Below are 25,773 nucleotides of genomic sequence, written 5' to 3' on the forward strand. Positions count from 1 at the left end.
AGGCAGAGGTTGCAGTGAGCCGAGATCGCACCATTGCACTCCAGCCTGGCCAACAACAGCAAAACTCCATCTCAAAAGAAAAAAAAAAAAACTATCTGTTCTCTATGTTTCTTTTGTGACAAAGTGCACAAATATCTTCTTTTCATACACCTATAGCAATTTATACTTTACTATCAAAAATATACTTTGAAATTTCTGTGAAATTCATATAGTATTCCTTTGGCCAAATTTTAACTCATGCTTTAGAGTTGGTTATCCATATATGTGCTATGACTCTACCACCAAAGCTTCAAGTTACATGTTAAGTCTGGGGAAGCCAGTACTTTGCTCCTGCCTGGGTATTGTTCCAGGAATATCCCTCAGCAACTGCAGAGACCATCCAGTCTATTCCAATTTTAACTTGTGCACGACTGTCTGAGAGACCACAAGCTAAATTCATGTAAATTGCTTTCTAAGATGAGTATCAGAGCTGAAAAGAATATTAAAGGATTGGTCTTTTCTTTGGAGCTCTAACACTCTTAAGAAATAGAAACATGAAACTACAGGAGGTTCCTTGATTATTTGTTGTTTATTTCAATTGACAGCTCTCTGTGAGTCCAACACATAGTTCAATAAATTCAAAGTAAACATATTCTGTTTTTTAAAAAGTTGATGTTTAATAATATCTACCTATTAACCATGTAAAATTGCATTGCAGATTTTGATTTTAACTTGTGACATTTAAAGGTACATTAGATGAAAACTTTTACATTTCCTTTGACTTAGATTTGGGAACTTAGTGCCATTCCCAATGCTCAGTTATCATCTTCAGCTCACCATTTCAGATGCCTCCTAGTAGCTACTTTTTTTTACTGCTTTCAGATTATCTTTGTTACATTTCTGTTCTCAGTGTTACTTTTGTTCATTTTTTATCAGTTGCCTAAAGTACTTTTGAAGCAAAGGAAGCATAAATTCTAAATTACTCAAACTTCACAAGTTAAAACTGCTTTAGATGAGGCCTCTAGATATTTTTGAAGAAAATTAGTACAAAACTTTTTAAGTTTTCAAGGCTGTTGTCTTGCATAGCTCCAAGAAGCACCATTCAGGTATCCTTCACCTCTGTAAATAGTTGTACCTTCGAGTGGTACAATATATTGTTATGTTCCTTTACGTAACCCATGTGAATGGCTACTTGTGTTGCCTCTCTGTGTGGAGACAGAGATATCTGTGGTGATAATTCTGTAAGTGATACTGTATGAAAATAGTTTCTAGAGACAGGAGGAATTACCATCTGGGAGATCATAATCCGCCTTACCTGAACTGTGGTTTCCTGCCAACAAGGTGGGGCTCACAGAGCATCTTCCCAGTCTACTGGTGACCACAGGTGGCCCTGGTGTTCCGTCCCATTCCTGAGCTTTGACAGGCTCTCTGGAGGAAGACGCCCCATGGTGGCCTCTTTCCTTGTTGTCCAACTTTGGTAATGGCTCCGTGCTGTGGCTTCGGACTTTCAGTTCCTCTGTTGATTCTGTGTAGTAACCAGAATTATATTCTGTTAAACAAAAGGAAAGCTCTTCCTAAATTACTTTCAAAAAATTAGTGTGATTTTCTAAAATCGTCTCAATATGTTGTTGGAAATTCAGACTTGGAGACTACAACATCTAAATGTAACAGAAACATAGACTCCAGGGGGCCTTTTTTCTGAGTTGTGTAGGGTAGTATCTCTGAGAAATACAATATTCTTTTTGGAAAAAGAGTACCTCGACGAATCTTTAGTAACTCTTCCCTTGCGCTCATCTTTGAGTATACTTATTTAAGAGCACTTCACACTCACTCTCTTTACTTTCTAATCTTTACAAAAATTCAGCCAAACCATTCTATCCATTCTGCTCCTGACAAAATCACCCAGTGCCTTTTATTTGGCAAATGTATAAGCCTTTTTTTTCAGCCATTTGACAATTATTTGATTACTCACTAATTTATATCTTCAATTCTCTTGACTTTGTGGATGGTTCTTCCTCCTGCATTGTGTTCTATATCTAACACCTTTCCTTCGTCATTCATGTCATCTCATCCTCCATGCATCACTGGCACATTGGTCATTTCCTAGGTGCCAGCTTAGCCACTGTGCTGCTTATGCTACATATATTCTTTCTGTGATTTTTGTCCTCTAGGATTCAGCTAGCAATCACCTAATTGTTAGTGATTTCTAAATATTTTATCAGATGCCTGGACCATTCTTTTTATCTTTAGATTCATTTATCCAACTGCCTGCTAGGTGAATCCATCTGGAGTCCCCATATGAACATTTCAGATACTGAACTGATAATTTCTTATTAAACTATTTGTTCTTTCTGTCCGACCAACTATCCAAGCTAGAAGCATGTCTCTCCCTTTCTTTAAGTGCTAATCCCCAAATCTATTAGAAGATTCTGCAGATTTTATTTCTGGATGTCTTGCTCTCACTTCTCTTCCACTTTGTTTCATGCCTACCTCAACTGCTCTGGTTCAGCTCTAATCCTCTCACTTGATTTACTGCAACTTGTCTCTGACTATCCTTGACTCCTCAAAGCATAAGTTCCTTATACTGCCAAAATGATCTGTTGGAAATGAAAATCTGATCATAATGTAACCCTGAATAAAATCCTTTCAGAAGCCTCCTGTTGCCCATAGAATGTCTAAGCTCTTCACTATAATCGGCAAGAATCTCCAGCTTCTTGCTCTTTCCTTCCCCTCTAGCTTTGTCGTTCCCCGTTAACCTCCCTGTATTACATTCGTTGTAGGTTCTTCCTCCCCACTCCAACCCCAGTAAACATAACGCTGTTTTCCACAGCTATTACCACCCCTCCTTTGAATTCCCTTATGTCTTGTCTTTCTTTGGTTAACTAACTCTACTTACTCCTGGTTACTCAATTTAAGTATCCTCTGAAGCCCTCCCACCCATTCACAACTCTTGCAGGGTCATGGTCATCTCTGCACTGACCTTGCTTTATAGTTGTATACATCTGCTCCTCCCAAAAGGCCTTGAGTTGTTTTAAGGTAGGTATTGAGGTTTTGTTTGTTTTTAATTTTTTAAAAAATGGTTGACTCCACCACCTATCATATTGCTCAATGAATTTTTAATTTATTTATATTGCAGATTTCTCAGCTCTTCACACATCTTTCTGATCTGTGTAGGAAATGTAACATTCCTGATGGAACTGGAAAATCAAGTTATAATAAGTGTGTTAATGGAGCTAATAGTATTTTCAAAAATCTGATTATCTAATAACCACAAGCTGTAGAATTCACCAGGTTAACAGTTTAATTCAAATAAGGAAATTTTTAGAAAATCACAGAATTGATTAAAAATATCTGATTATTTTTTACACTTGGGTTAAAATCCTTATCGACTTTGAGCAGTGTGATAACACAAATGTCACACTTTGGTTCACCATTATCTGAATCTGTGGGACACAGATAGAACAGGCTGTCATACATTGAGCAGTCTGAGTCAGGAATCTCACAGGCCTCAGCTTTGCAACTCTGGCTGTGACCCATGTCACTTTTTGGGGAGCCTCATTTTTCTTACCTACAAAACAAAGAAAATACCAGCTCTACCTAACTTCCTTGATTTTATTTTAAAAATCTTATAATATTCTACAGTTTAAAGTATTTTGAAAACTAAAAAGTGCCAGACACATAAAAAGTAGTATTCAGTTAAACATAGTCATTTGGCCTTTATGAGTTTATTTAATTTTTCTATATTAGATAATCACTAAGGGTCTTATACAAATGGAAAATTGCCAGATAACATTTAGAAACAGAACTCTAGCCTATTATCCACAGTAGCTAGCTTCGGAAGTCAACCTATGAGGTACCAGTCACACTCGTAGGGAGTAGACCCGTCTCTAGGAAATAATCCTAAAAGCTAAACAACCACCCATGTAAAAATTGACCTCAAATAGTCAAGACAAGAGTAACAACTTAGCTTCCCAATTTTTGGCCCAGTTTCCAACTTAGGAACAACTGAGGAAAAGTAAATATATACCTTTAACCAATCACAGAGAATGCTCCATTTCTAGTGTGCTCACCTGCCACTTCCCCAAGTTAACAGTCCCCAATCAAGGTATACTTGAAGACTTTTCATTGTTGCTGATAAACGAAAAACTTTAGACAAACTTAATTTAGCAGAGTTTATTTGAGAAAAAGAAAGGATTTGTTAAATGGGCAGCACCCTGAACAAGTAAAGGCTCAGAGATCTCTGTCCAGCAACCTGGTCAGGCAGTGTTTATAAAAAGAAAAAAGAAATAACATATAGAAATATCCTGATTGATTACAAGCCATCCTTCACCTTATTTGGACATGTTTTGACAGTTTGCAGTCTGTGATTGGCTGAAAACTTGGCTGCTATGATTGGCTAAGACTCAGCTACTTGTTACAATAATATACTCTTATGATAGGTTGTAGTTTATTTACATACTAAGTTAGGTTGCAATTCATTACATATGGAGGCAGTTTTAGGCCAAATTTATTTGAACATTTTCCCCCCATAAAGCCCTCCTACTCCTCTGCCTGCCTCTGAGTCTTTGCCAAATGCAAGCTCTGAATAAATAGCCTTTGCCTGTCTCTTTTGTTTGATCCTCATTTATTTCTACATTGCTATAGTCTCTTTCAGCTCTAAGATGCTATTCAGTTGTGTAAATACATGTCATGAAAAACATTATATGAGATTAACTTAAATCAGAAGGGTAGTTCCATAACAGTTTCAGAAAGATTTCAGGTTTTTAAATGGGCCTGTATATAAACTTGTTTTAGTTATAATGAAATCAAGTATAAGAAGTCTAAATTTTTTTGGAATAAACATGTTTCAGAGATTTATTAATGATTAATGATGAAACAAGTAAGATAGTAAAGCTGGTCCAAAGAGCATTTGTAGGACCTAAGTATTTATAGACATTTTTAAAAGAATGTTAGAATAAAATTGCTAGGTTAGAAATAAAACTGGTTGTGGCTGGGCATGGTGGCTGAAGCCTGTAATCCCAGCGCTTTGGGAGGCAAAGGCAGGTGGATCACCTCAGGTCAGAAGATCCAGACCAGTCTGGCCTGGCCAACATGGGGAAACCCCATCTCTACTAAAAACACAAAAATTAGTTGGGTGTAGTGGTGGGTGTCTGTAATCCCAGCTACTTGGGAGGCTGGGGTATAAGAATCACTTGAACCCCGGAGGTGGAGGTTGCAGTGATCCAAGATTGAGCCACTGCACTCCAGCCTGGGCAACAGAGCAAGACTTTGTCAAAAAGAAAGAAGGAAGGAAGGAAGGAAGGAAGGAAGGAAGGAAGGAAGGAAGGAAGGAAGGAAGGAAGGAAGGAAGGAAGGAAGGAAGGAAGGAAGGAAGGAAGGAAGGAAGGAAAGAAGGAAGGAAGGGGAAATAAAATTGGTTAATGTCCTTAAGGAAATACCATTACAACCTTTAGAGTCATCTTTCTACCAAATAGAAATAATTTGCACCTCTAGTTGGGGGCAGGAGGAGGGCATTTGGATGGTAATCAGTACTCTGCAGAAAAAAATAAAGCATGGAAAAATAATTGAAAGCAGGGGCCAGGTTCAATGTCTCACACCTGTGATCCCAGCACTTTGGGAGGCCAAAACAGGAGGATCATTTGATCTCAGGAGTTCCAAATCAGTCTGGGCAACATAGTGAGACACTGTCTCTACAGAGAAGGTAAAATTAGCTGGGCATGGTGGTGCAAGTTTGTAGTCCCAGCTACCTGGGAAGGTGAAGTAGGAGGATTGCTTGTGCCTTGGGATGTCAAGGCTGCAGTGAGCCGAGATTGTGCCACTGCAATCGAGGCTGGGAAACACACTGAGACCATGTCTCAGATAACAATAATACTAATAATTGAAATCAGGAGCTCAAATAGGTATTCGTACATCCAAGTTTATGGTAGCATTATTCACAAGACAGAAGCAACCGAAGCGTCCATCGATGACTGGGTCAACACAACGCGGTACAGGCATACAGTGGGGTATTATTCAGCCTTACAAAAAAAGGAACATCTGGAACATGCTAGCACAAGGGTTTATTGCTACTGGAAAGACATTATCCTAAATAAAATAAGTCAGTCACAGCAAACCACCATGGCATGTATCTACCTATATAACAAATCTGCATGTTCTGCACATGTATGCCATAAAGTATAATTAAAATAAATTTAAAAACTGTATTAAAATATACCATAACATAAAAAGTGCTATTTTAACCATAATTTCTTATAAAAATATAAATACATATAACATAAAATTTCCCATCTTAGCTATTTTTAAGTGCATAGTTCACTAGTGTAAAGTGCATTCATTTTGTTGTATAATCAATCTGTAGGGCTCTTTTTGTTTGGCAAAACTGAAGGTCTATACCTACTTATAACTCCTCATTTCCTCCTCCCTTTGGCCCCTGGCAACCACTCCTCTACTTTCTGTCTCTAAGAATTTCACTATATTAGGTAACTCATGTAAGTGGAATCATATAGTATTTGCCTTTTTGAGAAGTTAAAATATTTTAAAGGCAATACATCCCCGCCTAATAATTAAAGTAAGATAATTTAACCAACACTTATTTTTCAGTGTCCCGAGACAAATGGAATAAAACCAGTATCAGAAAATAACATTATAAACTATTCCCAAGCTGTTTATTCACAGCTTCAAAGAAAGTGTAACTCTAGCTTCCAAACGTCACAGCCTCAAAGCCTAACGACCCATCTGCTTCAGCCCACCTGCTCTTCCAGATTTTAAACAAACCAGGGAGTATCACTTAGGTCTCCAGCCTCAATTAAATAAAAGCCTACAGATTTGGAAAGGAATTTCGTGTGTGTGTGTTTTCTCTTCTTCTTTGTTTTCAAGTCCCAGAGGTTAGTCTTCAGTAAATTTTGGCAGGTATATTTAGAGAAACTTGAACAAAAGGATTAAAGAAATGGTACTACTCAGACCTGTGTCTGTATACCTTAATGTCTACCTCCTAAATAGAAAGCAGAGCTAAAAAATCTGTAAGAAAATAATAAATGTATTATTGAGAATTTTATTTGGGAATAAATCTGTTTTTCGTGTGTGTGTGCGTGTGTGTGCAGGTGTGTGTGTGTATTCGAGAAACTGCTTCCTAACTAAGGTGTTTTCAAATTCAAATAAATATGAAAATCTTCAAAATAGCTGTTGAAAAGAGACAAATTGAAAGTAGACAATTAGACTCTTGTAATATGTAATATGTAAATAAGATATATTGTAAATAAGATATATTGAAAACTCAAGGAAACCTATTCAGAGGAAAAGGACATATTTATCCATATCCATATATCTCAATGTCTTTTTAAAGTCTGTTGAAAACAAAATTGATTTTAGTAACATAAACTCTCTGGAACAAAATCAATCTTACATACTGTGGTAAAGCTTTATGTGGAATCTGAGTTATTTTGAGTGTTCACAGTTACAGCCCCAGCATGTAGCTCACAGTGCCAACCACATAGAATGCACCTATCCTCTATGTAGTGAATGAATGAGTGAATGTTGACTATTGCTCTAAAATCTAATTCTCACATTGAAATCTGAATTTGAATTAAATTTATTACAAAAATGGATGTATTATTATACTTGTATTTCAGACTGCATGTTTTGTATATCATTGTCTTAAATTTGTTACGGTGTTTAAACTGAAGAAGGATACAGAAGAAAGGTAAGACCAGGGGCAATTTGTCTTTGAGCAAACATTCCCTCCAGGATTCTAATCCATCACACCTCATGCAGCTAACCCTGAAGTTTCCCATTTCCTGCCTCTCTATGCTGTCTGTGGGTCTAATTCTGTCTCTCTGGCTTCTTCCCTGTCTCTCTCCCTCTCCATATGTGCCCTGGATCCTGGGCCACCTAGAAAGACTTGGTTTCCTGGGTCTAATGGATTTTACCTTAGGTCTGACCCTATACATTAGTGGGTTTTACCAGAATCTCTCATTCGCTCCTCATCAACATTGATTCACTCAGTAACAAATGAGTACTGAAGATTCTTATAAATCCTCACCACCTAAAGATCTCTTTTAGGCTCTAAGAACAAAACAATATAGCACAAATGAGCCTTTGCATATGACTGCCTGGGTGGGGGCACAACCTGTTAAAATTGGCAGCACTGTTCTCTCTCCAAACTTGCTTCTCTTCTAGCTAAAGTGTCACGGTCTTCAGAGCTAGACAAACTTCCGCTTTGCATTTTGCCCATGCCATGTATTTGCTACTTAACCTTAGTCAAGGTTCCTGAGCCCCAATCTCCATATCTGTAAACAAAGATAATAATTGCTGTTACTGTGTTCCTGTGAAGATTAAACGAGATAATGCATTTTAAGTTCCTTACATAGCAATGCTAATAATTATTTTTTCTCCTACTGTTTTTCTTAGCGACGTAGATTACCCTTCTTACAGGTTCGCTAGGGAGATACTTGGCAATCATCTATACTATGTCATCCCTAGCATGGAGAGTACCCACAACTTAGCAGTCTTGGGATTTGGACAGGAAACAGAAGCATATAATACTTTTCCACACTTTTCCCTAACCACCATCATGACTCTATTCTTGTCTCCACTTTTCCTCTTTGTATTAAGGCAAAAGCCCCTACCTGCCTGTCTCCTGTCATGATCCATTTCCATTTATTTTCCAGTGAAATTACTTCCTGATTCCCCAAGGCCCTTAGAACCAAGATCCAATGCTTTGCGTTAAGACATCAGGCCCTTTTGTAAACTAGTTTCTGGCAGCTTTCAACATTTCTTTTCCATTACCTATTTTAATTGAGATGATGAGTTGTTTTCTTGATATTTGCTCTTTCTTCAGCCTGACACACCTCTTTTCCAAAGCAAAATGATCAGCTAATTAGCCAGGTCTTCTTGTTTGGGAATACTTAACTTGAGTGTTATCATTCAAGGAAGGCTTCTCCTAATTCCTTTTCCTAGTTTGAGTTAAAGTTGTGAGTAAAGGGTTAATATCAGGGTTGGGCTACCCTAAAGAAAGTGACTTCGGAGCCTGCCATATTGTAGTACTTTCACCTTGGCAATTACAATGACACAAAGTGTAATGTTGCACCTGTTCTATTTATTGTAAGCCCTGATCTGTTGGTCTGTACCTGGACAGGTGGACTACTACTAGGTGGCATGGGGACTAGGGACAATGTGACAAAAATAATAAAAGATTTGTGAGGAGCCAAGGCTGCAGTTTCTTTGGATCAAGGTGACATGTGGATGCCTTAGTTTTAATTCCAGCAGTCATAAGCCCTTGGTACAGTAGCTGTGTATATGGTAGCTGGTGGGGGTACCTATGAGGTACAGAATCAAACTACGTTTCTGCAACCTAATGAAACATGGTATTTCATTAAAACTTTGTGTCATTGCTGGGCCACCCTATGCCTTCCATGGCACATGTCTTGTGCTCTGATGTGACGTCACTGGCATCACTTATCACTCCCAGTTGTTGATTTATATATCTTGTTGCCCCCCACTGTATCACAAGCTTTAGACTAAAGACTGTAACTTTCACATTGGTACTCAGTATCTAATAGAGTCATTAGTGAGAATTGAAGGGATGGGATGAATAACTGCATGCCTGCTTCATCCAGGATAATAGCTTATTACTGTTTGCTTCTGGCTCTAATCCCATCCCTGGCTCATACCCACCTCTCCAATGTCTCCCTGCACATGAGCCATGCATAGCAAGCATAAACCAATAGCCCTTAATAACTGGAGAACATGAGTTAGTTGCTGTTGTCAAAATTGTCTTTTCTTAAGCCATAAATGTTTCCACAATTACCACTTGTTATTAATAGGCCATAAAAAACAAGCAATTTGCCTGGAAAAATGAGTTTTATTTGGAAATATGAACAGTCACATCATTTACTTGGAAAAATTTAGGATTCTATTCTCCTTTTTTTTTTTTTTTTTGCAATATTTAAAGGGATTCAACTGTCATTCATTTAATTGCCTCTATGAACATGTAGATGACTCAGATGATTTACATAAAAAGTTTTTATATGTGTGGTCCATGACTGCTGTTTTTATTATTATTATTATTATCATTAATTTTTTGATGGAGTTTCACTCTTATCACCCAGGCTGGAGTGCAATGGTGCGATCTTGGTTTACTGCAACCTCCATCTCTCAGGTTCAAGCAATTCTCCTGCCTCAGCCTCCCTAGTAGCTAGGATTATAGGTGCCCACCTCCACAACAACTTTTTTATTTTTTCATTTTTTTAGTAGAGATGGGGTTTTACCATGTTGGCCAGGGTAGTCTCGAACTCCTGACCTCAAGAGATCCACCTGCCTCGGCCTCCCAAAGTGCTGGGACTACAGGCATGAGCCACTGATGTGATTTTTGAAATGTCACAATCTCACATAGAGATCACTTGGTTTCAAAATATAGGCTCTGATTGTGCCTTTAAGAGGCCAAAGGTCTGTTGCTGATGAGCAATTGAGCTTCCTGTGGACATAAAGAATGCTTCCAAGTTGTTGCTTCATATTGGCATAATCAACAGGATCAAAGATACTGCATGCTACTCCAACTGCTGAACAATGAGAATAAGAAGTGATCAAGGCAGATTAATTAAGCAGAAAAAAACACATTTAAAGCACTAAAGGAGGCACTGAACTAAGTTGCATTATCAGATGGGTATTAGATTCAGTCATCAGATTTTAGAACTGAAACAGCCCTTGGAAATCACCACTTGCAACAGCTCACTCAAGGTAAGGTGTGTGTTTGTAATTACTAAGATGGTTGTCCTGCCTCTCAGAGGATAACTCCAGGGAAGACCAAGGTTTCCTACCCCATGGGAAAACTTGGCTCAATTTTGAATATCTTTAACTTCTAGAAAGCTCTTACACAAAGCTCACGTTGACTTTCTTTCCAGTACCACCATTTGTTAGTTGTTGGTACTCCCTATACAAATCTAGAACTCTCACTCTACCAGTCATCCTGACCTATATTCTAATTGAATATCACAGAGTATTTTAAAACTGTGGTTTCTGGAGCTGATTAGAGCCAGACAGACAGAGAGGTTTACCTACAAGCCCAGGCAAGTGCTATTACTCCATTCTCCAAGTCTCTAAGGAAAAGAGGGCAAAGGCCCTGGGCCTCCACCACAGAAGAGCATGGAGGAGTGGGGGCATTTTTTATGTTTCACTATTCTTTCTCTCTTGTGTAAACTCTGTTATTTGGGGTCAGCTATGTCAATTCTTACATCCAAGGGAAGCCTTCTCTTCAAATATATATAGAGAAAGAAAAACAGCTCAGTCATTTGGAGATTCCATGGTTTTAAATACAGTTGGGAAGAAAGCCCAGGTTTGTGTTTATGAAGGCACACAAGATAAAATGATGGTTTACACACAGATGGGGCACACTGAATCAAGTGGAATATGCAAAAAATCCTAATCACTTTATGGGTGTAAGAACAGTAGAGAGCCTTCACACAACTTGTCCAAGATCGCGCAAACAGCAATTAGCAAAGACCTGCTAAAGTAACAGGTTTTTATCTTTATCAGAGATTATTCAACAGAGTTTACACAAGAGAGAAAGAATAATGAAATATAAAGCATTCCCCCTGCTCTGCCATGCTCTTTCATGGTGGAGGCACTGGGCCTTTGCCCTCTTTTCCTTAGAAACTTAGAGGATGGGCCGGTCGTGGTGGCTCACGTCTGTAATCCCAGCACTTTGGGAGGCCGAGGCGGGCGGATCACGAGGTCAGGAGATCGAGACCATCCTGGGTAACGCGGTGAAACCCCGTCTCTACAAAAAAAAAAAAAAAAAATACAAAAATTAGCCGGGCGTACCGGCGGGCGCCTGTAGTCCCAGCTACTCGGGAGGCTGAGGCAGGAGAATGGTGTAAACCCGGGAGGCGGAGCTTGCAGTGAGCCGAGATCGTGCCACAGAACTCCAGCCTGGGCGACAGAGTGAGACTCCGTCTCAAAAACAAAACAAAACAAAACAAAAAACAACTTAGAGGATGGAGAAATAGCAGTGCAACGAGAAGCCCCCAGCACTTGCCTGGGCTTGTAGGTAAATTTCTCTGGCTGGCTGGCTCTAATCAGCTCCAGAAACCACAGTTTTAACACACACTGTGACATTTAATTAGAATACAGGTCATAGTGACTGGGAAAGTGAGAGTTCTAGATTTGTATCGGGAATACCTATACCAGGCAGTGTTCACCTCTCACTGTAACACAGGGGAACACACACACTGACTTATACACAACAGTTCTCCATAAAACAGTTGCAAATAATAACAAATTTTCATAGCGTGGAATAATAAATAGAATTTTTAAGACCATGCCTGGCCTTTAAAAGCTGTCCACCAAACATCCAGATGATGGAATTATTCGTTTTTTTTTAATCAGGATACATGAGGATTGTAGAGATATTGCCACCAAATTATTTCTGCCTAAAACATCCCACATTAATAGTAGATATCAGATATTTGCGTATTTCAGTAACACTTTCTTCAAGAAATTCTAGTATTGCGGGGCGATTTGCTCAGAGAACTCTATCTTTTCATGTGTGTGTGTACTACGGAAGTCAACAAACTAGCCGTATGCTGATCAAATCCCTTTGTCCTTCTCTCTGGGCATCTAGTTAAGCCATGTTTATGAGCATTCTTGCAGCTAGGGAGAGCTGTATAACCGAGGTCTAGCCATCAGAATGCAGGCGGAAATGACATATGCTACTTCCAGGTCTGGGCATCAAATGTCCTATAAAATCCTCATCCTTTTGCTTTCTTCTGCCGGCTGGAATTTTTTTTTGACATTTTAGAGGTTATCAGACCCACTAGATGGACACTTCCCCATAACCTGGAAGAGCAGCCCATCTTTCACTGAATTCACTAATTGGTTGCCACCTTGCCTGTGACAAAAATCACAGCCTGTGACATAACCCAGAAATAAGTCATATTCCAGTACACTGCTGAGGTTTTGAAATTGTTTGCAATAGCAGTTGGACTATTCTCTAGATGTAACTCTTAATTCTAATTATAAATTCATGTAGCACTCAGCTTCTGCCCAACTTCTTGTACAGATTTTAACAGATATTATTTCTCATTTTCTCTTCTGTAAAACGCCGCCTAAATATTAGATCCTTGTGTTTCTAATGAAGAGAACATTTTTATTGGTATACTGACAGAAAAACTAAGAGACGGAGAAATTAGGTTGACAAATACAGCTCAAAAATCCAGTATGTGAGGCTTTTGTTAGCTCTAGTTGTAATAAAATGCCTTTATAAAACTCATACTCTTTACTGAGTATTGAATAGATATTTTAAATACTCTGGCTTTAGTAAATATGTGCTTAGTGTAAAAGTAGTTGAATCTCTAGAATGATCATTCATTTGAACAGCTTACATATATTTTGTTTATATTAATTTGAATGAGGCTAGTGCCAACCAAATTTTTTTCAAATAGTTTTTCATTCAAAATAGTAGCAAAACCCCCAAATCTGTAAGAAATAGTTTAAAAAATAGATAATTTTAAAATATTCATAAATAAAATATTAACCATTCTTAACATACATAATTTAGATATAATCAGATATACTTAGAAATAAATAAAGAATTAAAATATTTTCCCAGAAATACAAAAACTATAAAACATCCTGGCTTTGGGTTGAGATGATCTGTAGTTCATTCTCAGCTCAGTTCAATAAAATCTTTGGGAATCTGAGGAAACAACTCTTACTAAGCCTTGGTTTTCTTAGATAAAATCATAGATTTGAAACAAACTGTAAGAATTTTCCTAAGTCTAAAATTGTAACTTCTATGATATCCAAATTTTAGAAAAAACCAAAACAGTTCATGAGACTTCGACAATATTAGTTCTGTTTTAAAATACACCTTCACTTTACATGGAGTAGACATAGACAGAGAGTGTCTACGTTCTTCTTCTTATACTCTTCAATTAAACTAAACTATATGTAGTTTAATTTAATTTTCCTTCCTACTACTTTTCCCCAATCAAATCACAATGGTCTATATAATAAATGAAGAAAGTGAGCTATTAAAAACATTAATGATGTGTTTTTAATGTTTCCCCCTGCCTGTTATTAAAAAAAAAGTTAATGTTTGCTAGTTACTACTGGAAAGTCAGGAATGCAGTTCTACATGATGTCTTATAACAGCAGCAGCATCAACACTGTTATTAGAGCTACCACATATTAAGTGGCTACTATGGGTCAGATGCTTCACTAGACTTCTTACAAATATTATTTCCAGTTTTTACTGTGATAGTTAATTTTAGGTGTCAATTTGATTGGATGGAAGGATGTCTGGATAGCTCATAAAGTATTGTGAGGATGTTGCCAGAGCAGATTGACGTTTGAGTCAGTGGACTGGGAGAGAAAGACCCACCCTCAATGTGGTCTAATCAGCTGCCAGCAGGGGTGGAATAAAGCAGGTGGAATAAGCTTGCTTGAGGAGTCTTCTGGCTTTCATCTTTCTCTGGTTTGGGTGCTTCCTGGCCTTGGATATCAGACTCCAGGTTCTTCAGCCTTTGTACTCTTGGACTTGCAACAGTGGTTTTCTAGGGGCTCTTGGGCCTTCAGCCATAGACTAAAGCCTGCACTGTAGGCTTCCCTGTTTTTGAAACTTTTGGACTTGGACTGAGACATAACTGACTTCCTTGCTCCTCAGCTTGCAGTCAGCCTATTGTGAGACTTCACCTCTTGATTGTGTGAGTCAATTCTCCCAAATAAATTCCCTTTCATATGTACAAATATCCTACTAGTTCTGTCCCTCTGGAGAATCCTGACTAATACACTTACCTAGCCCTTCCAGGCTTCACTGTGAAGCAAAACTTGGGGTCCTGTTGACTGGGAAAACTCACTGTTATGGACTGAATATCTGAGCCCCACCCCCTCCCCAATTTATATATTGAAGTTCTAGACCCACATGTGATGTTATCACACACGTTGGGTGTGATATCCAAAGGTGGGGCCTCTAGGAGGTAATTAGGTTTAGATGAAGTTGTGACGGTGGGGCCTCCATGATGAGATTGGTACCTTTATCAGAAGAGGAAGGGACAACAGAGCTTTCTCTGTCTGCCAGGTGAGGATACAGCAAGAACGTGGCTATCTCCAACCCTAGGAGAGAGTCCTCACCAGTACTTGAATCTCTTGGCACTTTGAACTTCCCAGCCTCTAGAACTGTGTGTATGTATGTATGTATACACACATACACACACACACACACACACATATATATACACTTATTATGTTCAACCAATGGTAAAAGGTATATACCTTTACTGTATCTGTCTAGACATTTTGCATGCCAGGCACTGTGACCTGGAAGAATGGAACAGTGAACTAAAACACCATGACCTCTGCCTGAATAGAACTCCTAATGTAAGGTAGAGAGAAAATAATTACATGAACTCATATGGAATTAGAGCTCTGATAAGAGCTACAAGAGATGATAGATGTAATGAAAAGATATAATAGATGATTTTTTTAAGTAGAGAAGTCAAGAAATCTTGATTAAATAGTGATTCAAAAATGGCAAAGGGGAGGGTGAGGGTGGATTAGATTAGTTTTGCGGGTGGAGGGAAATATTTGTGCAATGCCCATGGCAAGTTGGAAGAGGGGAAGATCTGCGTAGCTGGAGTAGAGAGAGAAAGGGATAAAAGGCACTAACTGAGGGTGAAGAGACAGAGCTGATCAGATATACAGGGCCTCCTTCTGAAAAGAATTTCATTGCTCAGTTTGAGAGCAAAGAAAAGCAGTTTAATGTTTATGTAGGGATACATGGAAAACATACGCACACATGATTAAGATTTGTAAAAGATCACTCTGGTTGCAGTACACAGGAGGAACTGAGGCTCTAATCTTATAAGATTTCCTCTGAGAAGGGAAATGTCTGGAAACTAGGGTTTTTGATGGTTGGTTCCAGACTTTCCGTAACACAGTAACGTAGATCCCATAGCCTATATTTGATTTCTGTCTACCACACATTTTCAAAATTTTCTTCCTGCCCCATTCTCTTCCTTTCTGCATCCCAAACTCAACCAGCTTGCTGAAACCTTGAAGTCCATGAATTAAGCTTTTGATATAAGCTAAAGGCAAATTCTACGTGGCATAAATACTCTACAACTGTCAATGGAGTATAGATGTTCTTAACAAAATGATTCTGTAGCTAAATAACTTTTGAAAAGGCTTGGTTAAACAGAGTTAAACAGAAAGGCTTGCTAATAAGATTTCTTCAAGTCTTTAATGAATTATTAGGCATTGCATGTTTAGAAGGCTTATATAATGTTGAGATTCCTTAATTTTATTCTCTAGGGTGATTCCCACCCCCGCCCCCCGCCCATTCCAAGAACAATTCCAAAAGATATCTTGTTACACAGAATGCACTTTGAAAACTATGAATAGATGGCCTACTGACAGCCTGTTGCTGGCAGAGATGGGGCCAAAATTCAGAATATCTATCCCATTCTATACTATCCCATAGTTTTGGGAAAAAACTAAACCCTGGTGTATAACAGAAATTTTCAATTATTTACATGTATTTACTATTTCCTTCTATCTACTATTCTAAACTCTCTGGAATGTTATGAAGACAGAATTTTGACTCCCCTTAAAATTCACATGTTAAAGTCCTAATCCCACAATATGACTGTATTTGGACATAGGCCCTTTAACCAGGTAAGGAAGGGTGAATATGGGCACAAAGGTGGGGCTCAAATCCCATAGATCTGGTGTTCTTGCAAGAAGAGAGACCTGAGGTATGCATCCACAGGGAATAAAGGTCACATGAGCACCCAAAAAGAAGGTGGCCATCTGCAAGCCAAGGAGAGAAGCCTCAAGAGAGACCAAATCTGCCAACACCTTGATCTTGGACTCCAGAACTCTGAGAAAATAAGTATCTGTTTACCCCACCCAGTCTTTATTTTGACATAGCAGCCTAAGCAGACCAATACACCAACTGTACATGAAATCTCAATCTAATTTTACCACTTTCTAGATTTTATTTGGGGTAGGAAGAAATTTGAAGAAATGAATGGAGGATAATGAATGTTTCCTAAGAACTATGAGGCAACTACACAATCTTCATTTTACTGATGAAGAAACCAACACACAATGAGGTTATATAACTTACCCATTAACACCTGCTTGGTGAACAATAAAGCTGAGGTGTGATTCCCAATTTATCTGAATTTAAATACAGTATTGGCTACAGTTTACCACATGCTTTCTGGATTCCCATTTCTTCATTTTTAAAGTGTCGATATCATACTACATTAAAGCACTTCTAAGGATCTCTTCCAAATGTCAAATATTATGATGCTATTAACACTTTAATATCATTGAGTTTTACATCTTTTATTTGGGGCAGATTTAAATAAAGAAAGTACCACCTTTAGCTCTGGGCAACCAGTGTTCCTGCCCTGAGTACTGCACTTTGGAGGTTCTCACTCTGATTCTCATCCTGTTACCTCTCAACATAGGACAAGGAGTCCACAAAGCCAAGAACCTGTGCCCATCTAGAGCCTCTATCCTCTTTTCCAGACCTCTCGATACGCAGCCTGGACCCAAGAACTCTCTGCATTGCTGGTCCCAAGCTGGCTTCCAGGTCCCGGGCTGTCTTCTCTCCTTGGGTTTGTCCTACCAAAAGCTGATGCTGAATGTGCTATGTGCACATGTAGGCTTAACAAATGGCAAGTGGAAAGCTGTTAGCAGGGACAGTGAACAAGACAGGCAGGACAAAAAGCAAGGGCCTCTGTTTATGTTCTTACAATAGGCCTCATAATTAGGTAGGCTCATGTAAGAAGAGTATGAATGGCATCACTCGGGACTGGAGTTGACTGTAGCTTACTCTCTTCGATCCATTCTATCCTTGGTTTGTTCATTCAGATCGCAAGTGTTATAATGCCTATAATTTTCCAGAAGACTTAAAGATTTAAAATGATGTAGCAGCTGTTCTCTGATTTTAGTAGGTTTCCAATCTAGTAGGAGAGATGATATATCTTACAGGCATTGTGAGTCAATTAAAGAATTTTGAGCAAGAATATGACAAGAAGTAAAGGCAGTGATCTGTATGGTGGATTGGAACAGCCATAGTTTAGAAGGTGAGGTTTCAGGACAGCGTGATTACAATGGTCCACTGTCAGAAGGAATGAAAAGCGAAGACACAAAGAGAAGTGGATGCAGGAACAAGGCTGGAATATAAAGGGAGAGAACAGTCCAGGGTGACATTTGGACTAGGGAATAGTGCCACATCTATGCTACCTTCCTCCCTTCCCTAGTCACATTTATTCACATGGATGGTGTTGTGGTTCAGGACTAAGAATAAGGCAAAAGTGATCCAAATCACAGATCCTCCTTTCCAGAAAGTCACTGTGTGGTAGAGAACAAAGACATGGACACTTAAAAAATAAGCAAGTTAAAGCCCAGAAATGTCAGCCTGACAAAATAGCACAGCAAATACTTTTCTAAAAAATTAAAAGATAGAGAGAAATAATGGTTCAGGGACCATAATAAGTTCAGCCTGTTTCTGAAAGGAAGGCTGTATATTAGAAAGAATGAGACCCGAATTTACATAGAAAAGATGTGACAAATTGAATGTTTTAAGTGGCAGGCTACAGAGTTTGTATTTATTTTCAAGGAGCAGGATATGATGATGTCATCAGTTTTAAAGGAAGATTCACCCAAGAGAGGTGTGTGAGAGGCACCAGAAGGAAGATGTGAGAATGATTATCCCAGGTCACAGGCTCATTATCAGTGCTACCTTATCTCTGGGCATGTGAAATCTACAGACATCCAGATGTCACCACCTCAACATTAGAATGCCATCAACTTCTAAAATATCCTTTTCAACATATTGTACAGACCTAGTTTTAAAAATGCAGAAATATACAACATTTAGTAGTGTATCTTTTTATAAATAACTAGTGTTTGCATCCAGTGCCACAGAATTTGTGGCTATCTACCAGATAAAGATCATTTTATTGGGATTCCAAAATCTACCAACTGTTCAATGAAAAGATAATCATTTTTCGTTAACTAACCTCATTGTCTGGTCTTAATCTGATGTCAAGATTTAGTGAGAGAAATACCAGACAAGGTTATATTGAGAATTCATTAAATAACTACTCTGAACCCTGAGTCAATTCTCTGCATATTAAAAATGGAACATAATTATAGAAAGTGTCCTTATTGTTCCACAACCCTTTTTACTTCAAAATAATGCATAAAAATGCAAATGTCTCCCTATAATTTACCACATTAAATATGTATGCCCACAGTTCTCTAAGGCCCCTGTAATGGCAATGGTATGCTTTTAGTCCTTTTCCATTTAAGACCTGACAGTACTTCAGCTCATTTTATTCCCTCTAAATTCAGTTCTTCATGGTTCTTTTGATAGAGAAACAACTGATAAAAATCTCCTAGAGGGAAAGATAGAATTCTACAGTATTGACCGAAGAGGATTTTAAGGTTATAAAATCTTTATAACCTGGGTCAGATACAAATTTTGACTTAGGATGTTTTAAGATGTCTTTATCTTTTGATAAATTCCAAAATCATGTGCCAAAGTTATAGAAGTCTTGCTGCTAGAGTCAGTCTTAAATAGGACACAATGCAGCAAATTAACATAAAGCTAACAACCTAAAAAAGAATACTCTTGAAGAAAGGAGGCCACAGGACTCAAACATATGTCATTTTAGATTGGTTCTCCTTTCTACTGCCCCATCATAATAATGTTGAACAGACTGGCATAGTACAAAGATCTCTGGATTTAACTCCTGGAAAACTTGACCTTGGTAATGGTTTTGCCATCACCTGTGTGTCACTGCGTACATTTTTTCTTTCTCTGCCTCTGTGTATCCATTGCTCAAATAAGCGATTTAGGCCATACTATCTCTGAAATGCCTTCTGGATCTTAAAATCTATGGGAAAAAATAAATGAAAGGGCTAAGATGTAAAATTATATACATTGTTTTCTCAGTTTAAAGTGAAAGAGGATTCATGTGAGCCATAATACATGACAAGTAATGATGTTTGATGAGAAGTATCCCCCTACTGAAGTCCAATATTCTTAAAACTACAAAACTGGCCTGTTTCAAGGAGATTTTCTAATTAATGATACCTCACAATAGAACAGAAGAAGGGTGGTTTCACATACAAAATATCCTTAGGTGCTGCCAGCAGTGTGAACAATCAGACAGCCAAAATACAGAAGAAATGATGCCAAGCTCTAGGAGAAGCAACAATGGTATATACAGAATGAAGAAACCATGCCTATAATTTGAGTAGCCCTTTTATGAGATATTCAAGATAATTTGGCTTTACAAGAGAAATCTGAATCTCTGATTACTAAAGCCATGGCAAGAAAGTAGACCAATTATCTATTGGATGCAAGGAATTCAAATTAACTTTTCCTTCTATAGGAAAAGAAAATGTGAAACTCTATCAATGCCTCTACCATTTCTGTTTTCATGTGTTTTTTTAAGTGGTGATGTCAGAATAACCCTTTGAACAACAGGATAGAAAGAGAATGACTGAAAAGTCAAAGCAATACTCTGTGAATAGACATTTTATAGGTTGGGAAGATGTAATGTAGAACATTTTCACATATCCTCAACACTAAGTTAATATGCATAGGAAATTACTATTAGGCATTTGTGGAACAAAATCGAAGTTCTTGTTGCATGGGTTATTACCATGTTTTATTAGAAATGGCCTAGATGTTGTTGGAGAAAATAAAGTTGGTACTAATAATGTAGTGCATAAATTTATACCAGCAATTTGGAAACCAACTACAGAAAGTTCACACCTCTGGACACTTTGATCTGGGGAGTCCCAGTCATAGCACTGCACAGCCACAACATTGTACAGAATCGTCTTTGGGGTTATGAGCCCCTGGGTACCAGTTCAGACTTAGCCCTAATTAACTCTGAGGCTTTGGGCAAATCACTTTCCCCTTCTGAGCCTCTATTTGCTTAACTGTAAATGAGGCATTTAGACTCAATAATCTTCTACTAGGATTCTACTAAGTACCAGAATGAATTGTATATTAGATGCTCCTGTTCTTGACTGCATATTAGAAATCGGAGCTTTAAAAATTATTCATGCTTGGGCCACAATTAAAACCGGGATTAAGAGGCACTGTTTTATATTATGGAAAGCTTTTAGCAACACTTAACATAATTTTGGTTATTAATTCTGTAGACTGGCTAGATCCTGTGATTCCACTGTTTTCCCTATTTTAAAATGAAAGTATTTTATTTGTCCTGTTTGCCCCAAGAGAAAGAAGAGTAGAAGTAAATAAATAATTAGGAGCTAATCTATTTTATATGTATTAGAATTCCTTGGGAGAAAACATGTTGCAGGTAGAAAAGGAAAATGTTTGACTACTCCAAGTTTGAAGATGAGTGCCATCATTTATTTATTTACATTATGATTATTCTCCAACTTCATAAATTAGGAAACATTTGGCTACCAAATCAAGAACAAGCACAACCAACCAGTGATTAGGTGGCTGAGAATTTGTTATTAAATTCTGATTTTTTACTTAGCTGCTTCAGATAGGCAGCTCTATAAATGAAAAGGTAACCAGCAGATTAAGAAAGATAATCAATTCTTTTGCATCGACTGACAAACAATCATTAGGAGGTTAAAAAGTCACTGATCTAAGACATCCAGAAGGCACCGTATTTGACACTTCACAGTATTATGTGTCTTCTATGACTATAATTTTTTTTAAAAAAGGATAAGAGTTCCCACTTTTAATTTTTGAAGGAAAGACAAGCTTTTCCACTCTTAGGTGGGAGTGTGTGGGTAGCTGAATATATGCACAGGTGCAATCAACTTTAATTAAGACTCAAATCATTCTAACAGGCAGAAGGAAAAATGCCTCTATCTTTAAAAGAATCAGAGACATTCAGGCACTAAAAATATTAATGCATGGGAAGAAAAATACCATTTTCATTCTTCCTAAAAGATATAATTCTGAAAATACATTTATGAATGTTTCTGAAGCAAACACTAAATGCTAAGAGGAATAATTCCTCCATTACAAAGGCTAATGAGAATATTTAATTTCTATCAAAGTAAATGCAAAACTTGGAATCACAGTTACTAATACAGATTTGGGGGAGATAAATATGCCATAGCTATTAAAATTTCATCTAAAAATTAAGGCAGTAATGGTAACCCTTTTAGGGGTATTATAACTGATGGCCATAGCACTGAATGTATCAGTACTGTATATTTTGCTGACTTATTTACTGATTCTCTCAATAAATACGGTTATAGAGAGTAATAGTGTTTGGGAATCATTAGTGGCCAGTATGAAATTTGTCATAGCATTCCTGGGGGAAAATATACATATAAATGTGGAGTAGAGATATTGTTTAGGGAAAGCCAATTAACCAGATTTGATATTTTTCCTCCAAAACGACATTTTAAGTGGAGTTAGTTAAGAAGATCAAGTAAAACCATAGGCAAAACAAATAGAAATATATTTAAATATTGGTCTCTTAGCAACATTTAGAGGGCATGTATGAGAACTGGAGCTCTGTTTCAGATTGTGCTTTTTCATAATATTATGGTTTTGCCCAAGTAATTTAACCTCTTTGATTTCAGTTTGCCTGTGATATCAGGGAGTTAAATATGATTATTTCTAAGGCCCAACAAATAGTTATTGAGCCCTAGGTGTAATGCATGATTTAAGGATGGAGAATAGGGAATCACTGATCTTATTCTCCAGGCGTTCACATTAAAGCCAAAAAATGAAACGTACAAAACTTCTTTTTTTTGGGAATTTTATGTGGCAATACCATTTCCACCTCATTATGTTTCCTATGTTTTCAGCTTTTTTAGGTTAGATGTCTGCTATCTGCTCCCTTGAATGCACTCAGGTCATCCTCTTTTTTTCACACTCTTTCACATCCACATACATCCAAAATGCATGTATGAACTGTTTACTCGCAAAATACCTTGGGAATCATGGTGTTTACTTTTTATTTTTTGTGAATTAAATGAAAAAAATAGAACTTGGCTTAGATGTTATTCCTTATGTCTGATGTTACTGATATATTTTATTGCTGCTGCATCTTGTTTCACAAATTATCTGGTAACAGACTTCTTTGTGGCAAAATCAATCTGAGTTAAAAATGATAGTCTCAGAGGGTCTCAGTATCCATTGTTTTGGATTAAGCTCATCTGCTTAATCAGAAAAAGTGACAAATGAAAGAAAAAGAGAAGGAATAGGAGAAGAATGAAGAGGGAGCCTATTTGCAATACAAGATTCTTCAGATAAGGTTATGATTAAGCCTCAAACAAAACTACCTTCTGAGTGTCACCAGAAACAGTTCACTGGAGTGGGTGCCAGGATGCCCAGGTCTCTGTGAGCTTCAGAACCTAAAAAGTTACTGAGACACGGGCCAGAAGAACCAGAATGGAGCAATGTGGAGGGAAAGAAGGAGGAAAACAAAACGCCTTTCTAAAATGCTCAGTTCTGGAATCGCTTAGAACCCTGAAGGAGGAGGCTGCACTGAGCTGATATCGCATTACTGAACTCCAGTGGGTTGACAGAGCAAGACTCTGTCTCAAAATAAAAATAAAAATAAAATAAAATGCTCATTTCTGAATCTGTCTTCTTTACTATCTACAGCTTTGTTAAAAATATGCTTGACTGTCACATCTTCACTTAGAAAATACTCTCTCCGTTATTAATGTATCTCTGATCCTCATTTGAATTCTTGATTTTATTTTCCGAGATTTCAAAATAAAGATGAAATGCCTGGCACAGAGTAGGTGTTCCATAGACATTTATTGAATGAATGAAAGACTGAATGGATGCATAAACATGGATAAAACGTTTATATATTAATACCATTAAAAAGAATAAAATACTTACGCATAAATGTAACCAAGAAAGTAAAAGACTTATACACTGGAAACTTTAAAACATTGCTGAAAAAAATTTCAATAAATGAAAAGACATCTCAACTTAATATTTTTATGATGTCAATACTGTGCAAAGCAATATATCTAGTCAATGCAATCCCTAAAAAAAAATCCCAATAACATTTTTTTTTGCAGAAATAAAAACATCCATCCTAAAATTCATATGAAATCTCATGGGACCTCAAATAGCCAAACAATCTTGAAAAAGAAGAACAGAGTTAGAGGTCTCACATGTCCTGATTTCAAAACTTGCTACAAAACAGTAACCAAAACAGTGTAGCACTGGCATAAGACAAATAGACCAATGGAATAAAATAGATAGCCCATAAATGAACTTCTATATATATGGTCAAATGATTTTCACCAAGTGCTAAGATCATTCACTGGGATAAGGATGGTCTTTTCAACAAACTAGGTTTGGAAAACTGAATATCCATATATGAAAGAATGAAGTAGAACTCTTACCTTACACCACATATAAAAATTAACCCAAAATGTATCAAAGACCTAAATGTAAAAACTAAAACTATAAAACTCCCTCCAAAAATGCAGGGGAAAACATTCATGACATTGTGAGAGAGGAGAAAGTAAGAAACTGGTCAAGCAGGCAGTTAGGGTGGCTCCTTGGTAAAACTCTTTCAAACAAAGAACAGCCTCAAAGTAAAACTGCAGGCCCCAGATAAGAAAAAGTCTGCATCCATGAATGGAAATGGTCATTCTGTGAACCCAAATAAACAAATACCATCCGTTTTTGGACCTATTTCTTTCTCTTTGACATGGTTTTGTCTCTCACTTTTCACCTATTTTACATATGCCTACCTTTCTGTAATTGGTCATAGACTAAGTCTTCATTTACATAAGGTAAATCATCACTTCAGCCCCTGATTCGTCCCAGATGAAACCTTCACCTTTACCTCCAATTGGTTCTCCAAGATGGCCCATAGACCAGTCAGCACATTCCTCCCATTCCAGTCCACAAAAACCCCAGACTGAGTCTCATAGCTGGCAACCATCTTTTTGGCCCCCTCTTCACTGCAGAGAGCTTTCCTCTTTTGCATAATAAACTTTCGCTCCAAACTCAACCTTGGTGTCCATGCTTCTTAATTTTCTTGGTCATGAGACAAAGAAATCCTGGTAATAACTCAGACAACAAGGCTGCATTTGGATGACAATAACTTCTTGAATATAACAACACAAGCACAGGCAACAACAGTCAAAGTAGAGAAATTTAAAACTTTTGTGCATCAAAGGACACTCTCAGCAGAGTGAAAAGGCAACCTATGGAATGGGAGAAAATATTTCCAAACCATATTATATCTGATAAGGGATTAATATACAGATTATATAAAGAACTTCTACAACTAAACAACAAAAAATAAATGGGCAAAGTATTTGGATAGATATTTATCTGAAGGAGGCATATAAATGGCCAATAAGCATGTGAAAGATGTTCAACATTACTAATCATAAGGAAAGTGAAAATCAAAACCAAAAGAAATGCCACTTCATACACATTAGGATTGGTATTTAAAAAATAAAACAAAACAAAATAACAAATGTTGGCCAGGATGTAGAAAAATTATAACTTTTGTGCACTGCTGATGGGAATAAAAAATTAAACAGCTGCTATGGAAAACAGTATGTAGGTTTCTCAAAAACTTAAACAGAGTCTGGGTACAGGGGTCCACGACTGTAATCCCAGCACTTTGGGAGGCCAAGGCGGATGGATCACGAGGTCAAGAGATTGATACCCAAGGTCAAGAGATCCAGACCTTTCTGGCCAGCATGGTGAAACCCCATCTCTACTAAAAATACAAAAATTAGCTGGTCGTGGTGGCACATGCCTGTAGTCCCAGCTAC

The 25,773-nt window shown here is 37.6% G+C and overlaps 1 protein-coding gene across 1 annotated transcript in view; it reads right to left on the reverse strand.

Annotated features, from left to right (window-relative positions):
- NYAP2 (neuronal tyrosine-phosphorylated phosphoinositide-3-kinase adaptor 2) overlaps positions 1 to 25,773 on the reverse strand; it is a 258,653-nt gene that overhangs the window by 32,236 nt on the left and 200,644 nt on the right. Inside the window, exon 5 of the mRNA XM_011984979.1 lies at positions 1,295 to 1,504. Within this exon, the coding sequence (XP_011840369.1) occupies positions 1,295 to 1,504 (210 nt within the window). The remainder of the gene's footprint in view (positions 1 to 1,294; positions 1,505 to 25,773) is intronic.

Source organism: Mandrillus leucophaeus, unplaced genomic scaffold, assembly GCF_000951045.1.
Source record: "Mandrillus leucophaeus isolate KB7577 unplaced genomic scaffold, Mleu.le_1.0 Scaffold277, whole genome shotgun sequence".
Classification (NCBI taxonomy): domain Eukaryota; kingdom Metazoa; phylum Chordata; class Mammalia; order Primates; family Cercopithecidae; genus Mandrillus; species Mandrillus leucophaeus.